The 17,218-nt window shown below is 45.9% G+C and overlaps 6 protein-coding genes across 6 annotated transcripts; 3 read left to right on the top strand and 3 right to left on the bottom strand.

Moving 5' to 3' along the window:
- Positions 1-1,896: 1,896 nt before the first annotated feature.
- On the top strand, positions 1,897-4,220 carry V1508DRAFT_216275 (major facilitator superfamily domain-containing protein). The gene is made up of 3 exons (XM_066936252.1): positions 1,897-2,653; positions 2,708-3,317; positions 3,369-4,220. The coding sequence occupies exons 1-3, from the start codon at positions 2,206-2,208 to the stop codon at positions 3,988-3,990; spliced, it is 1,680 nt and encodes a 559-aa protein (XP_066794231.1). The 5' UTR covers positions 1,897-2,205; the 3' UTR covers positions 3,991-4,220.
- A 230-nt stretch (positions 4,221-4,450) lies between these two features.
- V1508DRAFT_358330 (Mdm33 family-domain-containing protein) lies at positions 4,451-5,571 on the bottom strand (the record flags this gene model as incomplete). The annotated part of the gene is made up of 2 exons (XM_066937057.1): positions 4,451-5,319; positions 5,373-5,571. The coding sequence occupies 2 exons, from the start codon at positions 5,569-5,571 to the stop codon at positions 4,451-4,453; spliced, it is 1,068 nt and encodes a 355-aa protein (XP_066794230.1).
- Positions 5,572-6,595: 1,024 nt separating this feature from the next.
- V1508DRAFT_358406 (Formate/nitrite transporter-domain-containing protein) lies at positions 6,596-7,699 on the bottom strand (the record flags this gene model as incomplete). Its single annotated transcript, XM_066937060.1, has 2 exons — positions 6,596-7,282; positions 7,343-7,699. 2 exons carry the CDS (start codon positions 7,697-7,699, stop codon positions 6,596-6,598), a joined length of 1,044 nt encoding a protein of 347 aa, XP_066794229.1.
- Positions 7,700-9,859: 2,160 nt separating this feature from the next.
- Positions 9,860-12,071, top strand: V1508DRAFT_422417 (uncharacterized protein). Its single transcript, XM_066941029.1, has 5 exons — positions 9,860-10,147; positions 10,200-10,302; positions 10,357-10,522; positions 10,573-11,018; positions 11,075-12,071. Exons 1-5 carry the CDS (start codon positions 10,080-10,082, stop codon positions 11,600-11,602), a joined length of 1,311 nt encoding a protein of 436 aa, XP_066794228.1. The 5' UTR covers positions 9,860-10,079; the 3' UTR covers positions 11,603-12,071.
- V1508DRAFT_422410 (SacI homology domain-containing protein) lies at positions 11,948-15,754 on the bottom strand. The gene is made up of 7 exons (XM_066941028.1): positions 14,470-15,754; positions 14,310-14,410; positions 14,070-14,256; positions 13,591-14,012; positions 13,311-13,536; positions 12,893-13,259; positions 11,948-12,838 (listed from the first exon to the last, which is right to left on the bottom strand). Exons 1-7 carry the CDS (start codon positions 15,443-15,445, stop codon positions 12,109-12,111), a joined length of 3,009 nt encoding a protein of 1,002 aa, XP_066794227.1. The 5' UTR covers positions 15,446-15,754; the 3' UTR covers positions 11,948-12,108.
- On the top strand, positions 15,563-17,091 carry V1508DRAFT_422407 (CTLH/CRA C-terminal to lish motif domain-containing protein). The gene is made up of 4 exons (XM_066941027.1): positions 15,563-15,769; positions 15,825-15,937; positions 16,117-16,312; positions 16,516-17,091. Exons 1-4 carry the CDS (start codon positions 15,767-15,769, stop codon positions 16,927-16,929), a joined length of 726 nt encoding a protein of 241 aa, XP_066794226.1. The 5' UTR covers positions 15,563-15,766; the 3' UTR covers positions 16,930-17,091.
- Positions 17,092-17,218: the final 127 nt, after the last annotated feature.

The following is a 17,218-nucleotide window of genomic DNA, read 5'->3' as shown; positions in this document are numbered from 1 at the left end:
TATTTAATTTATTTAAGAATTTAGTGAAGACGTTAAACTTACACATCTTTACTGTCCAGGTCACTCTGCTTTTGGATACAGAATGCTGGCTGTCAGACGCCGCGGAATAGGCAGTTGGCAGGGTGCATCCCAATCGATGAGACACTTGTGCGAGATCCGGCTAATCGGCACGCAGTCGAACCGTCGGTTTGTTGTGGTGGACATACTCTGCAAATAGCATGGCAAGTGGCAACAGACTATATTTGCTAAATAATCGTGATTGATGAGGCGAATCAGTGCGCCTAAACTTTTTGGCGATTCCCGCTAGTGTGTGGCAATGCATCTTGTTCAGTGTTTCCCAGTGCCGTTTAGCCGACTAGAAACCCTTCCCCCATGGTGGCTTCTCGTCATCATGGTGCAACCGCTTTCAGTGTCGCCGCAGTCGGTTTGGCTGCAACTTGTCCCTTCCGGATAATGAGCGCTCAGAATTCTGAAGCAGTTTGTTATTTATATGTGAGTACACTTGAAGGACTATAGGCATTGGCGAATACAGGATGACGTTGGTGGAAATCATGAGAGTGGCTCGTGCTGATGCCTGGATAATCGGCTTGGAAACACATTTCACGCGAAGCAACTAGAGTTATTATGTTATTGTGTGTCGAAGTACGGGCTGAGCTGTAATTGCTGCCGTACCAAGGTTGTGTGATGCCGGTACCAGTCTAAGTCCCCCGCGAATCGCTTGCTGGCGATGACTCGACTGCGCGGTCGTAACGGTCCTTCGACTATCGCACTCCACTAATGCTTCATCATCTACACGGTCCATCCTGCCTCTAAAGTGTTATTTGTTATCATAACCTCCCCCCAGATGTCTCCTGTGGAGCTCTCATCGAAATACCTATCAATCGCCATTGACGCCGAACCGACAAACGGCTGCGTTTTGGGTAAGTGCAGGCAGAGCTCCAATAGTCCCATCACGTAGAGCTCCACAACGCGCTAGCCAGATAATGGTCCCCTAATTGCTGCCAACTGCCTTGTCGGTGTTGCCCTGCCCGCTACTGATCTGACTGTATCCATAACCCACCGTACAACCCAAAGAATTGACAAGGCACGACATTTTATAGCCCCCTGATATCCTTTTGTGCGGCACTGTGGCCATCGCTGGAACTACGACGATCGCGTTACCACCGTGTCCGTTCCCTGCCGTTTCATACTTGGCTCCCAGTATTCGTCCATTCGTCAATGATTATATTAGCAGACCATAAAATTTGGGCCATTCCGTGTTAAGCTATAGATAGTGTTAGGCATAGAAGCGCTGTTGATAAATGTCGTGCGGCGCCGAGGCAAACCCTGAGGATACTCATCTCGGGTACTCATCTGGAGTACTCAAGGATCTTCCGAAAGACTTCGTACCTGTCAGATTCAAGCGGAACCATAAACTTAACAAACAGAGGCAGATAAACCCTAAAATGGTCACATACTCCAAATCTGGTGGCGGTGTACATAGCGACAAGCCAACATCGCAATACGTATACCGACGGAGTCAGCTCTTCTACCGTCTCGCGCGTACTATTTGCAGCGCTACTAACATACTCTTTTTGGTGCTTTAATAGCGTATACCCGACATTCCGTTGCTTGGGCTTCTTGTGATTGTTCACGTCGAGTGGGACACGCCTCTAACGCAAAGTTTAGATCTGCACCGCCACGCAGCGTTTTTATACTATGCTCCAGAAAAACCTGTGATTTCTGTGCCGTACGCTAGCAGCGGAGGATCCCTCTTGCCGACATCCGGTTGATGTCTGTTTCGACTGTTGTTCTTGTCTCTGTCAGAGCCATCCATCTGTACAAAATTTGTCGTTCGCAGGCGTGGGTTGGGTTGTTTGAGGTTATAGCCATCGCCATTGCTGTACAGCGAGATATGATCGATATCCTGTGCAGTTTACTTGATGGCGATGGTCATGACTCTGGTCCGGGTATACGGCAACCATACAATATGACTTCTGCAGAAGTAATTGACACCTACACACGCGAGTGCCCGGTACATCGGCACACCCTCTGCTGCGACTGTCTCACAACGCATCATAAGTTTTGTTCACTCTGATATCGTGAATCCTATATATACCCTCCTTGCTTCCCCCATAGTACCTGTGCTGTCTCTTCCCGCTTCCGTCAATTCCAGTCCACTCTATATTAGTTGCTGGATTTCGCTCTTTATTACGACCATTCACAATGGCGGACCTGTCGCACACCAACGTTACAGACTCCGAGTCGTCGTCCACTTCGGCCGACGATCTCAAGACCGAGCTACAAAAATCCAACCAACCGTATCTCCACACTGCTGAGAGCTCTATCTCGCCGCTCGACGCCGCCAACTTCCCCGTCGCTGTCGTAGAATCGACAGCTGATCTGACCGAATATATATCACCGCAAGTAACAGGTTATATCGCCGAACCAGATGGGTTCAAGCTCGTGACGTTCACACCGGATGATCCTGAGAACCCAAAGAATTGGTCGAAACTGTATAAATGGTATTGCACCTTGGCGGTCGCATTGTTGTGTTTTGCAGTCGCGTTTGGTTCGGCAGTTGTCACCGGAGATTTACAGGGTGTCGCGGATCATTTTCATGTTTCTATGGAAGTTGCGATCTTGACTGTCACGCTTTTCGTTATTGGCTTTGGTATGTTGAGTCCTGCTCGGTGGAGACATGAGTTCATATACTAATGCCTGACAGGCGTCGGTCCGATGTTTTTCGCTCCGGCGTCGGAGTTGTGGGGCCGACAGATTGTTTATATCAGTACTCTCGGCGTCGCGGTTGTTTTCATTATTCCGTGTGCTGTAGCGAAAAATATCAGCACCCTTCTGGTCTGCCGCTTGATCGATGGCATTGCGTTCTCGGCGCCGATGACGCTTGTGGGCGGCACACTTGCCGACATCTGGAAAAACGAGGAGCGCGGTACCGCCATGGCCGCTTTCTCCGCCGCGCCTTTCCTCGGCCCGTGTATTGGTCCGATCATCGGTGGCTATATCGGCGATAATGTGGACTGGCGATGGATTTACTACGTCATGCTAATTTTCACAGGCGCAGTCTACGTTGTTGTATGTTTCACCATTCCCGAGACGTACGCACCCGAAATCCTCAAGCGACGGGCAAAGAAGCTGCGCAAGGAGACAGGCGATAATTCCTACGTGACTGACCTTGAGCGGAGCCCACGTCCGATTGTGGACATGATTGCGGTCAATTTTTATCGTCCGTTTATTCTGCTATTTGGGGAGTTGATTGTATTTTTGATTACAATTTACATGTCCGTTATTTACGGTCTGTTGTACATGTTCTTCTTTGCGTATGTTTTCTTCTATTTGATTTAGTTCTAGAACGCTGCTGATTATATAAGGTACCCCGTGGTTTTCGCAGAAGGAAAGCACTTCAAGAATGGTCCCGTCGGTCTCATGTTCATCCCCATAGCCGTTGGTGTCATTGTTTCCGCTATGATCGCGCCGTTTGTGAACCGCCACTACATAAAGATGGTCGAGAAATACAACGGTCGCCCACCTGCTGAAGTGCGACTAATCCCGATGATGTTCGCTTGCTGGTTAATCCCCATCGGTCTCTTCATCTTCGCTTGGACATCTTATCCACGTCTTGTCTGGGTCGGTCCGTGTCTCGCGGGTTTCCCGTGCGGTCTCGGCTTTTGCCTTCTCTACAATTCGGCGAACAACTACCTAGTCGACTCCTATCAGCACCATGCCGCTTCGGCTCTCGCCGCAAAGACGTTCTTGCGGTCAATTTGGGGCGCAGCCGTACCCCTTTTCACTATCCAGATGTATCACAAACTAGGTAACGAGTGGGCCGGTTCGCTTCTCGCGTTCATCGCACTCGCTTGTTGTTTGATTCCATATCTTTTCTACATTTTTGGCGCGCGGATTAGGGCCAGGTCAAAGTACGCTTATTCTCCTGATGACGAGATCGCAGAGAAGATGGCACATCCGGTTGGTACGGAGAAGCAGCCTGTCTAAACCCATTCTTGCATATTATGATTGTGTAGTGCAGGTGAATAAATAAATTTCGTGGACTCTGAGCAGTTGAGGCGGACGCGATGCGAACAAGCCTCGCGGAAGATTACTATCGAATCGCCGAGTGTTTGAAGTATTTCCACCGGCTCTTGACTCCCGATTAGTAAAGGGAGCAGAAAAGCGGATGTCACGTTCACCACAAGCTATAAATCTACAGTGTGCCCTCAAAGAGCTTTATTAAACCTAGTAGAATGCAGGGATCTCTATAAATCAACAAGATATTACATGATATGAGGCTGCCAAGACAGAATCTGGTGTTAGTCGTGATTAAGCCGGTGCTTTGTGGAGGTGGTGATGACAGAGGCCAATGACCTTCAAATAATAACATTTCCAGTGTCCTTCTAGATACTCCATAAAGATGCTGCTTATATATACATTCCAAAACAATTCTAAATCTAGACAATCACCGCCATTGCAACACGGTCGTGATCAATCCAACAAGAGCAGCACCAACAACTGCACTAGCACCTGACCATATAGCTAACTCAGTTCGAGTTGACTCGAATATCGCGTCTTTAGGAATTGTTGTACCATTGTCCCCGCGTCCTGCAAAGACATTACTTACCAGGTTGAGTGCGTCCCTTGCTGAGCGTACCGACAGTCGACGAGGGCGGCGCGATGAGGCTATACTGGGTTTCCCCGGTAGTATGTCATCTGTGGCAAATACTGGTACTTGGTCAGGAGCTGCAAGCGAAGATTCCTCACCCCTCTTGCGTCCATCCCTTCCTCGATCAGCAGCAGCAACCGCAGACCCTGCTTCCTGTCTCGCCATCGCGTCCTGAATAATACTCTCCACCTGCTCTCTAGTCAAGATCATCTCTGTCCCCAAAATATTCCTCACCCTATCCTCAAATGATCCAACAAGTCTCTTCCGCTTCCATGGCTCCAGTCCCAATTGCACAACCAAAAACAGCACAACGTTGACACCCATCAAAACCCATGTGCCCCAGGTCGACGCCCGGCGAATCTTGTCAGACCATATCTGCTCCTCGTGGTATCTCGCCAAAATCGACCGGCTCAGCGCCGCTTGCGCGTCGTCGGCTACGTGTTCAGCGCGAGTGAGCCGTTCATGGGCGTGCGCCTCCGCTTGCTCGTTCGCGTGGTCTGACCGATAGAGTTCCGTAAAGCGTTCGAGGTCGTTGGGACTCCAGGCGTGCTTGCGTTGGAGTAACTCATTTACTTCACGCTGGGACGCAGAACGGTTTGCAATAGCGTCAGTGTAAGCTTCCTTGGCGGCTTTAACTTCGTTCCGAGTGTTCTTTAACAATTGCTCTAATACTTAGGTTAACAATCAACTCTGCAGTCATTATTAACGTACATCCCACCTTGCTTCTCAATCGCTTTCCGTAATAATTCAATCTCACAGTATCCGGTTAAATTATTCAACGTCTTCCCAGCAGTGAACAGTGTTGCCTGCAATAAATCCAACTTCTGTGACAAAGTTTTCGACAACTGCGACCTCCGCGCTTCAAGTTTGGACGGCAAGTTATTCAAAAGCTCGGTTGCTCGAATCTGTGCGTCCATCGGGTTTGGCGATATCGGATTGGCAGATGATGTACTCTCAAATGATGCTGAATCCTTTGCAGATTCCGGTGGTACATCTGAAATGATGTGATCGTCTAGCGAACGCGACCCCTTGTGAAGTCTACCAAGAGTAGAAAAGTTTTGCCGATGCCGGAGTCGGGGCCCCGTAAAAGTTCGATAATGCAGTTCCTTAAAGAAGCACGCTAGATTCATTGCTCCGACCATCGAACTCCGTCCACTGATGATGCCATCTGCACTCCGAGATCCGGAAGAGTATATGAAAAGCTCACGAACTTGTTGCTGTCCGCGACGGCCAAACATCCGTCCGGGTCCGTTCATGGCCGCTTTCTGTGGTCAACGTTTCACACGGTAAGAACAAAAACCACCTTGAATTTGTCTGGTGGATGATCGGGCCGAACAAATTAACTTTCGTCGCGAGGAACGGAGAATTGGAAACTATGTTCATGGCTTATATGTTTTTGAGGTGCTAATTACCACAAAGTTGGTAATATATGCAGGGGTCATTTAAACCGTTGTGACTTCACTCGCGTTCCGACGTAGCGATCCCTGCGCTCCAATACAGTTGTAATATTTAAGATACCGATGCACGAAATATTAATTAATCAAACACCTAAGCCGTCTAAACCTAAGTCGTAAGCCGCCGTATATATTCCTGTACATATATACAATTAACGTTGCGAAAATGCGAAATTGTGCTAGTTAATTTTTTTTTCGCCCGTTATCTTCCGCTGATCTTCCTTTATTTAACAGAACGTAAGCACCCAACACCAAAGAAATAGAACCACAACCACTGTATATGCAAAAAGAAGTCTATAGCGCAGGCGAACATGAACCAACAAGAACAATCAAAGAAATCAAATGAACCATAGTCCCAAATACTCCAAAATCAGCATGACGTCAAAAACCATACAACGACATTTGTATCAGCTCAGCGGCCCACCGCATTTTGAGACAAAAATGCGGAATAATGCACTGCACGCACACTCAGCCATAGATCAACCTTTCATTCAGCTTTTTCGTCTGTGTCGGAATTGGCTCCGGATCTGCTCGCGTCAGTGGGTGATACACTATTGGCATCGTGAGACATAAGACGGAATTTCCGATTCCGCCGGTTAAAAGACTCCATTGAGTCGGAAAGAGGGACTGATCTATTCCCGATCTGAGTGATAGGCGCAACTGTTGAAGGCTCAGTAATCGGTAATATCGATTCATTTCCCATGTCTATTTCGTCCTTGGCACCATCTGCGGGGAATACATAAAGGTACCAATATACCAGCGCGACAAAGAATCCTCCACCAACCATATTTCCAAGGGTCGACAATAGCAACGATTTCCATATAAATAAGCCAACGGATATTGGCGCGCCATTGATCATACCAATCGGGACTAAGAACATGTTCGCCACTGAATTTTCAAAACCGACCGCGACGAAAGTGAAGATTGGAATCCATATACTGATCACACGGGAGACGACTGTCCTCGATAAGAACGCTGTGTATACTCCGATGCAAATGAGCCAGTTGCAACCAACGGCTCTCACAAAGACTGTGCTCGCGCTGGGAACCAGAACTTTATCGTTGGCGAATACAATGGTGCCAGTTAAATATGGATCCTCCGAGAGAATGTGACCATAGTGTGCAATGACAAGATAAAATAACGAGCCTGCTAAATTTGCAAAAAATGAAACTAACTGCGATTATACAGTTAGAGATTTCGCATGTTGATTATGTACTGAATCCAACAGACTTACAAAACAATAAACGGACCTCCATAATGGTACCTTGCGCTGCAACAAGGCTATGGATAGGAACAGAACATTGCCCGTAGAGAGCTCCCCACCAGTGAGAGTTGACATAACAAGACCGACAGGGAAAACAAGGCCAAGAAGCAGCTGGACGACAGCTGGATTTGATTCTGATAGTCCGTCACAACCGCCTTTCACTAGCAGAGTGACCAAGCCACCGACTGACACTAAAGCGCCACCGATGAAGTTCCGTACTATCATGTAATCTAACCGCTGATATGCCTTACTTATGCCGGCAGTAAGAAGAAGCATTGCGGCGTCATCTGCGTCGAGATGATCTGAGGTAGAAGTCGGTTTGCTCATCGTGATATTCGTTTATAGATCTCCGGGAACTCTGTTGAAGCAAGGAAACGAAGGCTCAACGAGTAGCTGATAAAGAACCTGGAGAGAATGAAGTAACGCTCGTATGTCGACACATCGAAATTAATAAATAGAAGCCACAAAAATGGGGTGATCGTTGTCAGGACTAATAGCAGGAAGTTGAATTCCACTGGTTGCTCCGAGACAGACGGTAATTGAGTTGAGCTACCTCACGCAGTGAACGTTGGTGAATGGCAGAAACCAAAAGCAGGCGGGACTATCCACCGTCCGTGGACTAAAAAATACCAGAGGTGGTCAGAATAGAAGAGAATCAAGCGAATAGGAAACGGCAATTTCTCGACTGCACAGAATCGCCAGAATTGAGTAAGCACAGAATCGCCAGAATTTTGTAGGTGTTCGGAATGATCCTAACGTGAATTCGCTTCACTGGTTGGGTTGCATTAGTGGGGCGCAAATTCTAAATCTGGACAACAATTCCGGGCATCCGCCAGATACAGCGTAGTGCTGGCGCAAATATACGTACGAACCCCTTACTGATACTGTAACATCCCCCAATCCTGGTCAATGTTAATTTGGAGCCAGAAGGGCAATAAAATGGTGTTATGTCTCTCAGTAGATCCGAGCGACGGAAACCAAATCTAGGCAACCTGCCCAACCCTAGGAGCACAACGGAGAATACTGACCGAGATTCCGTAGGGGCAGTTCTCACCACTCACTTATCGCCCGTCCACCCGGTTATCGTAAGGGAAGGCACCAAGCCCATAAGGCTAGATCCATTAGACCGATCAATCTGACCTTCATTTTTAAAAGAAGTGTGTCTAGATCACCACTTTACTGCCAATATCCGAAATATCAGTAATGCTCGAAACTGTTCGCGATTCCATGGCGCTGGCCCGGAACGGGTTGTGCTTATCTTGCCCAGATAAACTTTTGCGGACACTTTCGAAACTAGGTCTCTGCTTATTGTCAGCTAAATTGAGGCATTATAGGCAGCTGACCTGCATGCTTAGAGAAGCATTGAACCTGTTGCATCCTTCTGCGTACAATTCTGGTACAATCCGTAACTACTCTACTGTATTGGCAGATGAGTTGCTGATCGTCTTGGCTACATTGTATATGGTTTAGGCTTCTATTTTCTGCAGAAGTTCCGCTGAATCCAACTAATTTTGAACTTAGATCTGTTGCTAGGGTTGGGGTACTCGCAGCTCCTCAGCTACTGATATAGCAGACTGGTGGTGAGCTCAAATCGAATGGCACCTCTCATGGCTTTTAAAAGCTAAACCGGATCTTTAAGAGTCAAGGCACTGAAAGAGAATAATGTGGCCGCGTTGCTTTCTGGAGTTCTGGCTCACCGCAACCTGTGTATCGAGGACATCTGAACAAACGATAGATTGATGGTCGAATCAAAATTTACTGAGCGCGAACCATTTGGATTGATTGTACTGGTTAAGTAAGCCCAATGCTAGCAATGATCTGGTATGTTGAGGTACTTGGCGAGACTGGCTCTTTCGTAGGTCGACCACGGAGGTGTTGTGATCTTCGCTTAGTTATTGTCGGCGGTAACGTTGCGAAACTGCGAACGACTTGATGGAACATATACCCGCTCTGAAACGTAACTCACTTTGCATTGGCCTGTGATAATTTCATATCATTACGATCTTGTCAATAGCGAGCCGCTGTCGTGAGTGTCAAAGGTGACAAGGGGGCCGATTGGTGCGAATACCTGAGGAATGGCGTGAAATGGAGCGCCTGCTGCAAGCCGATCTGGTGTACTCGATAAGACGTGCCTAGATACACAATTACGTTAAAATAGCTTCTATTTGTGGCAGGCATGGTGCGCGCACTACAGTTTATTATATATTACCTCACGTCGAGCCGCTTGTGACGCGAGCGGGGTCGGCGGAATTGTCCGCAATGAGTTGCGGTCCCCCTTCATGGTGACCATCGTGGAGATATCGTAAACAAGCGCGTACTCGCCGAAGGTTACTATATTAAGTGATTGTACATTCAACATAATGCGTATAAACAATAGATGACTTTAAGTATATAGAAAAGTTACGATGTCGGCCACAAGCCAGGTGGGTTCCCGATTTACTTCCTAAGATACGTCCAGACGTATAATACTGGGCTCTGCAGCTTCCCTACGCCGATCTTGACTGCGATAATGTAAATAAGCAATGCTACGCGTTTATTTATTATATGGGATCAATGTCCGAAGTTCCCTCACACTCTCACATGTCTGCGTCTTCGATTTCAGTGCGGCTCAATTCTGATATCATTGCAAACTCTGTCATCGTTGAATGGTCTACCACAAGGTACCATCTAAGCTTCTTGATGCTCTGATCGAAATAATCGGACGGGCATGGCGAGTGTATATGCACAATTTTGCGATAACATTGCCGATTGCCAGAAGTTGAGCGATCAGGAACGGCAGGTCGAGTCATTTCTATGTTCCAGCAACAACCACTAACTGCCCATTTAGAAGTTACATTCAGAAGTTATTGGAAACGAAAACACAGAACGAAGTATTTAATAAGGATGATTTGCAGTGTACAACTGGCGCGTCCGTCGATGAGCTGTCTGAGGTATCTCGTAAAATTCCTATGTGCGGAGGAACATTGCTAACAGTCGACGCCCAGATCTCCAAGAAAGCGCAATTTTTATACGCATTGTTCCATTTTATAAATACAGAGGAAGTTGATCTCTCTGTTGAGTGGAGAACATATACGACTGATCTGTTAAACCGAATATGCGTATTGTTGCGTCCTCTTTCAGGGAAATGGATTTGGGCTAAAGACGAATTCGGTAATAGTATCTGCTCTTCGCTGAAGTTAGTAGATTTTAACGTTGCATAGTTGAAACAAAGAGCCGATGGAACTTACAGCAAGAATATAAGAAGACAGCACTTAATTTGCTGAAAGCCTTAGCTGAGGCACTGGAATACTTGTACCCCGTCTTTGACAATCTTGATTCTCGGACAGTCGTGGAGGCCATTGCGACGTACTTGCTTCCAGAGGATCCTTGGTGCACATCTGAATCAAACAGAATTGCGAAATCTCTGGTTGATATGTATACTCCAGTGCCATTCGACACCGAAGATACTGGGAAACAGATCTTAGCTGAAACTTTACGTCCAATATTCAAGTCAGCTAAGCATAAAAATGTGAGCTCAGCTGGCAGGCACTCATCGTCGCGCGAACACGAACTGCGGACCTCGCTCGATATTGACGATGAGTCGCCGTTGACTGCACAACGACCAGAAGCTGCCTCGTTACTACACTTTGTACTCTCCTCTGCTGATGTAGGTAGTATTGATTAATCTGGGGTGTGCAATGTAGCCTGCTGACTTTTACATAGACAAAATTTATGTCGAACAATTGGCCCCTCCTTGTACCGTCTATTCTTGCCATTATCGACGATGTCGGTCCCGTTTACAAAGCCCGAGGTTGCTCGACACTTCACCTCCTACTGCTGAAAGTAAATCCTCAAGTCATCCTCGTCACCGGAATCGCAGGTATCTTTTGGGACGCGCTAATGGCATGTCTCGCATATCTTCCCCTAGGTTCGTCCAACGTCACCGTCACAGAGTCAGTTAATCTGCTAGACATCGCATACACTGATCTTATCCTTCTATCGTCTATTAGGTCTCAGGATACAGGATCGAAGCCAGTCCCGACAGACCTGGTATCCGTAGTAGATTCCCGTGAAATACAGAAACGACGGTCAAAATACCTAGGATCGATTATCATAGACGGTATATACAGCGGCATGCGTCTATGCGGTGAGCATGTGGAGGTAGCTGACATACTGATTTCCAAACTCGGGATCATCGCCAAGAATATGGACATCTATTTTGTCATATATTTACAGGTAGTTTCGTTATAGTCCGTATAAGCAGTTATGCACTAACTAGTCGACTACAGAAAGTGACGGAAATTATTGTAAACATTTTATCTGACCCGTTTGGCACCGTGTATCCACGACTTCTGCATACGACGTTAAACACTCTCAATATAATAATCGAAAAAACGTCATCCAGAATAGCAGCATATCGATTTATAATTCTCAAGGGCTTGTTGTCCTGCTGGCGACAAACTTGCGCAAACGGCACTTCGGATGAGATGCAGAGCTTAAAAGACCATCTTCGAGGTATCACCACTAATCTGGCTACATTAGTTAAGAAGCAAATTAGCGAAAATGATTGGGAGAATACAGTTAGGGAAATAGTGAAAGTTGACAAAAAGTTTGAGCATTTATTTCAGTGATATAATTGCTTGACGTTGTGTACAAGAACAAAATGCAGCTACAATAATGTAGAATAACTTATCTAAATGTCGTCACAATATCCCCAAAACGCCAATTACCCAAGCCAAAACAATCAGTTACCTTGCCTACACCTTTACTGCTTTCCCTCCAATATAGTTGCCCTTCAGCCAAATTTGATAACTTCTAAAACGCTTAGACTGCTCATCGTCTGAAGTTTTCATCGATGCCGCAATTTCTGGGGCCAAAACATGCTGCAAATATTGCATATTATCTTCATCGGACACATGGTGGGAGTCAATAACACTAGGCTGGGTGCTCTTAATGTAATTCTCAAAATCTAAGTGCTGTTGATTACGCATCAGTGCTTTCTTCTCCGCGATTCCTAATGGCGCGATGTCCGGATTCGTAGACAAATATTTCCGATATTCTTGAGTCTCGGAATTTGCGACAGTCGGCCTCATAATATGGTCCACAATCTCGGGCATATCCCGAATCTCAGAATGAAAACCTCTATCATCTTTCTCGCCGCCATAACACCAAAGAGTGTCATCAAATCCGTCATCATTGTCAATAGGCAATGACGCAACTTGGCTATAGTAATCGTCGCTTCTTGACGATGGCGGACTTTCGGTTTCAGGTGGCGACGGAGAAGGACTGCGTTTTTCCAATTTAGACGAAAAGTCGATGAATCCAATGTCCAAGAATTTTCGAGTACGCCGAGTACTGATGACGCTTATGATACTGCTCCGGTCGTCTGCAATGCGTTCCTTTTCAAGGAAGTCCTTCGTCTGGTGATCGATGTGAAGCTGCCGAGGCTCGAACGGACTTAGGTTGTACTTACTATTGCCGACAACCCTTAGAAAATTATTAGCACTTGTCTAATGGACACAATTAGTTAGCCCAGCTTACATAGAAGGCAGGTATCGCAAGGTAGAGTTCATGTTGTACTGAAACACCTTTGAAAATGAAGATAGTAATTTTGGCTTATAATACTCCATCCAATAATTGTCGAAATAACCTGAAGTTAACTTGGGAGTCGTGATACTGTCTCTCATAACTGTTTCTTTCTCCAGACTTCCAATTTCACGTTGTGTGAGGGGCCGCTGAAGATGGATTGATGTCCACCAACGTCGATAACTACGTCGAGGTGGTTTCTTCCCAGTAGGAACACCATGATGAAGGTAGTAATCTGTACTTAGGTCCCATAGCATAGGCTGTCCTTTCTCAAAAACATAGTTACCTAAAAAAAGATTGATAGCTTCCTGTCGTTGGTTGTCTATGTTCAACGTTAGTTCTATTGAACAAGCGTACCAACAAACATACATACCAACAAAGGAATTACTGTAGTAGCGCCGAATACTTTCAATCAGGTCACGCGAATGACTCGTCCATTGATTGATCCGTCTATACGTTTCCATAGTATTCACCAAATGCGAGCCGCCGTACTGAAGCGCAATGGTATCTCCGTGATCATGATACATCTCTGTGAGTAGATTCACAGCATCTGTATCGTAATTAACAGAATCTCCACTAATGATTCCAAGAGCATGTAACTATATCAATCAGTAAGATACATCATGTACAGAGTAATACATGGTGCAACGTACCTGATAGCCTAGAGCCCTCTTTCCCATAACGAATTGTGCAGCGTTCGTGCGATCTAAACAATCGATACAGTTCGTTCGACAAACTCCACTTTGTACTGATAGTGGCTCTGCTCCATTGTGGAAAATCTTTGTTGTCCTCAGAATCCGGTCCGCATATTCCTCCAGGAATTCTATAACTTCTTGATCCCGGCCTTTTGACGCTCGGCTCATGTCCCAAGAGGTATACAGAATCTTAGCTTTCTCAGGGAGAAACTGATTAAGATATTGCAAACACTGTTCAAATTCGTGCAGGAGGATCGTTTCTCGAGGGGTACGCTCGCGGGTCTTAATGAGATTGAAAACAATCACTGGCGTCCCGTATCGTCTGAACATGTCGTCAAAGTGCAATGCGGCAGCACTGAAAAATGGATCAACAACGTTCACTAGTTATGAAGCTCAATATCAAGAAATTCTGAAATTCGACACTAACATGCACTCACGCTCAATAGGAGGTTTCGGCGACATTCCACTGACATCCTGAGTCCAAAATAACGGAATACTGCCTCTGTGCTGAACAAATGAAGTATATCTTGTATTGGCAAATGGCTGGCCATCTAGGGCGTGGAACGATGTGGTTAACATGTCTGAAACGATTTGCTCCGTCTCGACGTCATTCGCAACGTAGCCCTAAAAAACGCATTAGAGAAAGTCGGCATAAAATCCTACAGAGCGCTACTCACTTGATCATTAGCCCCTCGTTTCAAGAAACGAGCGCCTGCGAAATAATGCGACCGTCTAGCTATAATAGCTATAGACACATTATGTCCGTACACCGATATATCTGAGTCCAATCAGCAGCTTGCACAATAACTTGTCAGCAGAAGTGCTAAGACAACTTACTGGCCTGATCAATAAATCCATGAATTATTGGCAGGCACCAAGTCAACACGTCCAGTTTTGAGTCATACGCAGGTTTCAAGAGATAATGATTCCAAACAAACATCTCATTGTAATCAGAATACACCTTCCAATCATCCGCGGGAGCGTTCAGTTTAACACGTTGTCGCTCACGATCTAAATTTGTCTGTAGTGTGTGTGTAAGATCGTATGAATAACTGAAATAAAACGTCTTGCTGAGGTCGAGATTCTGAAATGTGGATAAAAATCTAGCTTCGCCAGAGTTCCTATGAGGTTTTCGATATGCTGCGGTGGAGCACAGAGGGATAAGTTCTGTTGCGTCAATGTGGTAGATGTAATGTCCTCCCAGTAATGCTACCGCGCTTCGTTTCGTAATTACAGACATATAATAGTATTGTGTGAACCTGATAAACCCGATCACTCCCCACGAAGTCAACCGCTTTGTAAGACCACCGACTGGATTGCCATCCTGAATAGTTTCAAGTAGTTCAATTATCTGCGAATGAGTGTATATAGTGTCGTCTTGGGTCAAGGACAAATCCCCTTGATCGGCTGTCAAATCGATCTTAAGCACACGAAACCTCGTGTCATTCATGTTCGAACCAATGAGATAAAACCGGGTCTTTGTCTCGTAGAGCGTGTATTTGCACATCCGATTTAATGTTGCGTCACCAGTGAGCTCTTGCTGCTTAGTGTCTGCTTCATTATCGACATTCTCGTCGGTATCGTCATCTGCTGACTTATATTTGTCGGGCACACCACCGTGCGTCTCGTCCTTCACAAAATCAAATCCAGGGACTGTTTCTAGTTGCTGTGGCTTACTGCTGGGAAACTTAAGGAATGGCAACGGCGATAATGGTGGTTTCTGGACGTTGGTCGTACCAGCTAAATTAGCTGAGCCTCCGCCAGCATGGCCTGACATTGTAGAGAACAAGAGTGCTGGATCTGGAGGATCCATGGCTGTGCTCTAAATTATTTCTGTGCTTGAAGCCTGAGAGTACCGTGATAGTGAACTACATGAAATGGGAGTCTTTGCATAAATGAGCAAGCGTGGATATAATAAGGTACAACACTCATAAGGCGTATTTATAACTCGTATAGTCCTGTCACTTCAGGAGCTCATAGACGTCCCCCACCTCACCCCACGGCATTAGAAGCTAACCGAATTATAAACGACGGCTTCGAACCAGTGCAGAAATTTTCCTGACAGTTCTCCGGCTGAGGTTTTAGTCACGCAAAAGTGTCTTCCGGATCGCTAGCTTTGCAGCTTCTGCAAACAATGGTGCGTCAATACTTTATGAGGAAATGATTCCTTGTCTAACACACCTCTGCTGTAGTCCGCGGCGGCTTCCATCGGTCCAGGAGCAAACAATGCGAGTATAACGCCGAAGCGTGGCTATAGTCGAGAGCAATGGGAGTCAAAATTAGATAGTGTGAAGGTTTCTAAGGCGTAAGTGGGTTTAAACTGCTGGACATACGTTGTGGTTCTCATGATGATTTTCTACAAGTTGGGAATCTCTCTGACAAATTCCATGGAGAGAACTATTATTTACTTGACCTCTGATTTTATTTCTCCTTGTTCCGTATTGGATGCTGAAGTCGTTGTTGTTGACTAACAACGGTGGATAGAAATCTAAATGCGCTTGTTATGAACTATCTAATTATTGAAGGCTATCAATCAGCAGCGCTGAAGTTTGCTCAAGAGGCTAACATCTCATCTTCTGTGGCCCTGGACTCAATCGACGATCGTATGCAAATCCGTGCTGCCATCCATGCTGGAGCAATTCAGGAAGCGATCGAGCGAATTAACGATCTAAATCCAGAGGTAAGCGTTGTTTACTGTACATTACGAGAATATTCGTAAACCGTTCTTGCGATGATTAAACCGTTTTCATGCACCACTCATATGGCCATCGCCTTTGATGAGAAAACAAAACCTTACTTCAGTCTTCAACATGAGCTACTTTATCTACTGCATTAATGTCTTTTGGACCTTTTAACATATTTGCAACTTACTAATACATTTAGCTTCTTGATACAAATCCAGAACTTCACTTCTCCTTGCTGAGATTACAGCTTATCGAACTTATTCGAAAGTGCACTGCAAGCCCGAACGGCGACATCCAACCTGTTCTTAGCTTTGCAACTACCCATCTGGCTAGTCGAGCCCAAAAAAATCCAGTCTTTTTGACGGATCTTGAGCGCACTATGGCACTATTGTGTTTTCCGCAAGATAGTCTTGCTCCGCAACTTGCGGAGTTGATGGATCCGTCACTGCGACGACAGGTTGCTGCGCGCGTAAATGAGGCTATACTCGAGGCACAGGGGGTCATGAGAGAGGCGAAGATGCGCGGTCTCGTACGATTGTGGGGATGGGCGGAAAATGCATTACGACAAGAAAAAGTCGACTTTCCTTCATTGGATTTGAAAAATATCGCGTAGGATATTTGGATTGCTCCTTCGGTGTACAAGGTCATATTAGGCTGATGGGCGAATATCGGGTATCTGGTGTTAACTGAATAATTTACTAGGTGGCGCTTTAGTTGGTTCTTCTGGTTGTTATTAATGGTTCCTTGAACAAATAAATGCATGCGCGTTGGTAATCCAACTACCTTGTGCCCTAATATGGCATTACCTGCTTATTTTCGTAGTATATTTGCATCCTTGCATGAAGATACGTATCCTACATGATGAAGGAATAAATGTCTGTGTGGATGGTGCGGCGCCGTTG

The sequence above is a fragment of the Lipomyces doorenjongii genome (assembly GCF_038497915.1).
Source record: "Lipomyces doorenjongii strain NRRL Y-27504 unplaced genomic scaffold V1508scaffold_49, whole genome shotgun sequence".
Taxonomy (NCBI): domain Eukaryota; kingdom Fungi; phylum Ascomycota; class Lipomycetes; order Lipomycetales; family Lipomycetaceae; genus Lipomyces; species Lipomyces doorenjongii.
The sequence above is the reverse complement of the archived record's forward strand: the minus strand, read 5'-3'. Positions and strand labels throughout refer to the sequence as shown.

What these genes read in the sequence shown, in the direction of transcription:
- V1508DRAFT_216275 (XM_066936252.1), top strand. Translation starts at nt 2,206, where the DNA reads ATGGCGGACCTGTCGCACACCAACGTTACAGACTCCGAGTCGTCGTCC. An exon ending in GCTTTTCGTTATTGGCTTTG is followed by an intron (nt 2,654 to 2,707) that starts GTATGTTGAGTC and finishes AATGCCTGACAG; the next exon opens with GCGTCGGTCCGATGTTTTTC. An exon ending in TTGTACATGTTCTTCTTTGC is followed by an intron (nt 3,318 to 3,368) that starts GTATGTTTTCTT and finishes TGATTATATAAG; the next exon opens with GTACCCCGTGGTTTTCGCAG.
- V1508DRAFT_422417 (XM_066941029.1), top strand. Translation starts at nt 10,080, where the DNA reads ATGGCGAGTGTATATGCACAATTTTGCGATAACATTGCCGATTGCCAG. An exon ending in AAGTTGAGCGATCAGGAACG is followed by an intron (nt 10,148 to 10,199) that starts GCAGGTCGAGTC and finishes CTGCCCATTTAG; the next exon opens with AAGTTACATTCAGAAGTTAT. An exon ending in TTGGGCTAAAGACGAATTCG is followed by an intron (nt 10,523 to 10,572) that starts GTAATAGTATCT and finishes AACGTTGCATAG; the next exon opens with TTGAAACAAAGAGCCGATGG.
- V1508DRAFT_422410 (XM_066941028.1), bottom strand. Translation starts at nt 15,445, where the DNA reads ATGGATCCTCCAGATCCAGCACTCTTGTTCTCTACAATGTCAGGCCAT. An exon ending in AACGAGGGGCTAATGATCAA is followed by an intron (nt 14,257 to 14,309) that starts GTGAGTAGCGCT and finishes TGCGTTTTTTAG; the next exon opens with GGCTACGTTGCGAATGACGT. An exon ending in GCCGAAACCTCCTATTGAGC is followed by an intron (nt 14,013 to 14,069) that starts GTGAGTGCATGT and finishes CTTCATAACTAG; the next exon opens with TGAACGTTGTTGATCCATTT.
- V1508DRAFT_422407 (XM_066941027.1), top strand. An exon ending in AGTGTGAAGGTTTCTAAGGC is followed by an intron (nt 15,938 to 16,116) that starts GTAAGTGGGTTT and finishes AACGGTGGATAG; the next exon opens with AAATCTAAATGCGCTTGTTA. An exon ending in TTAACGATCTAAATCCAGAG is followed by an intron (nt 16,313 to 16,515) that starts GTAAGCGTTGTT and finishes TAATACATTTAG; the next exon opens with CTTCTTGATACAAATCCAGA.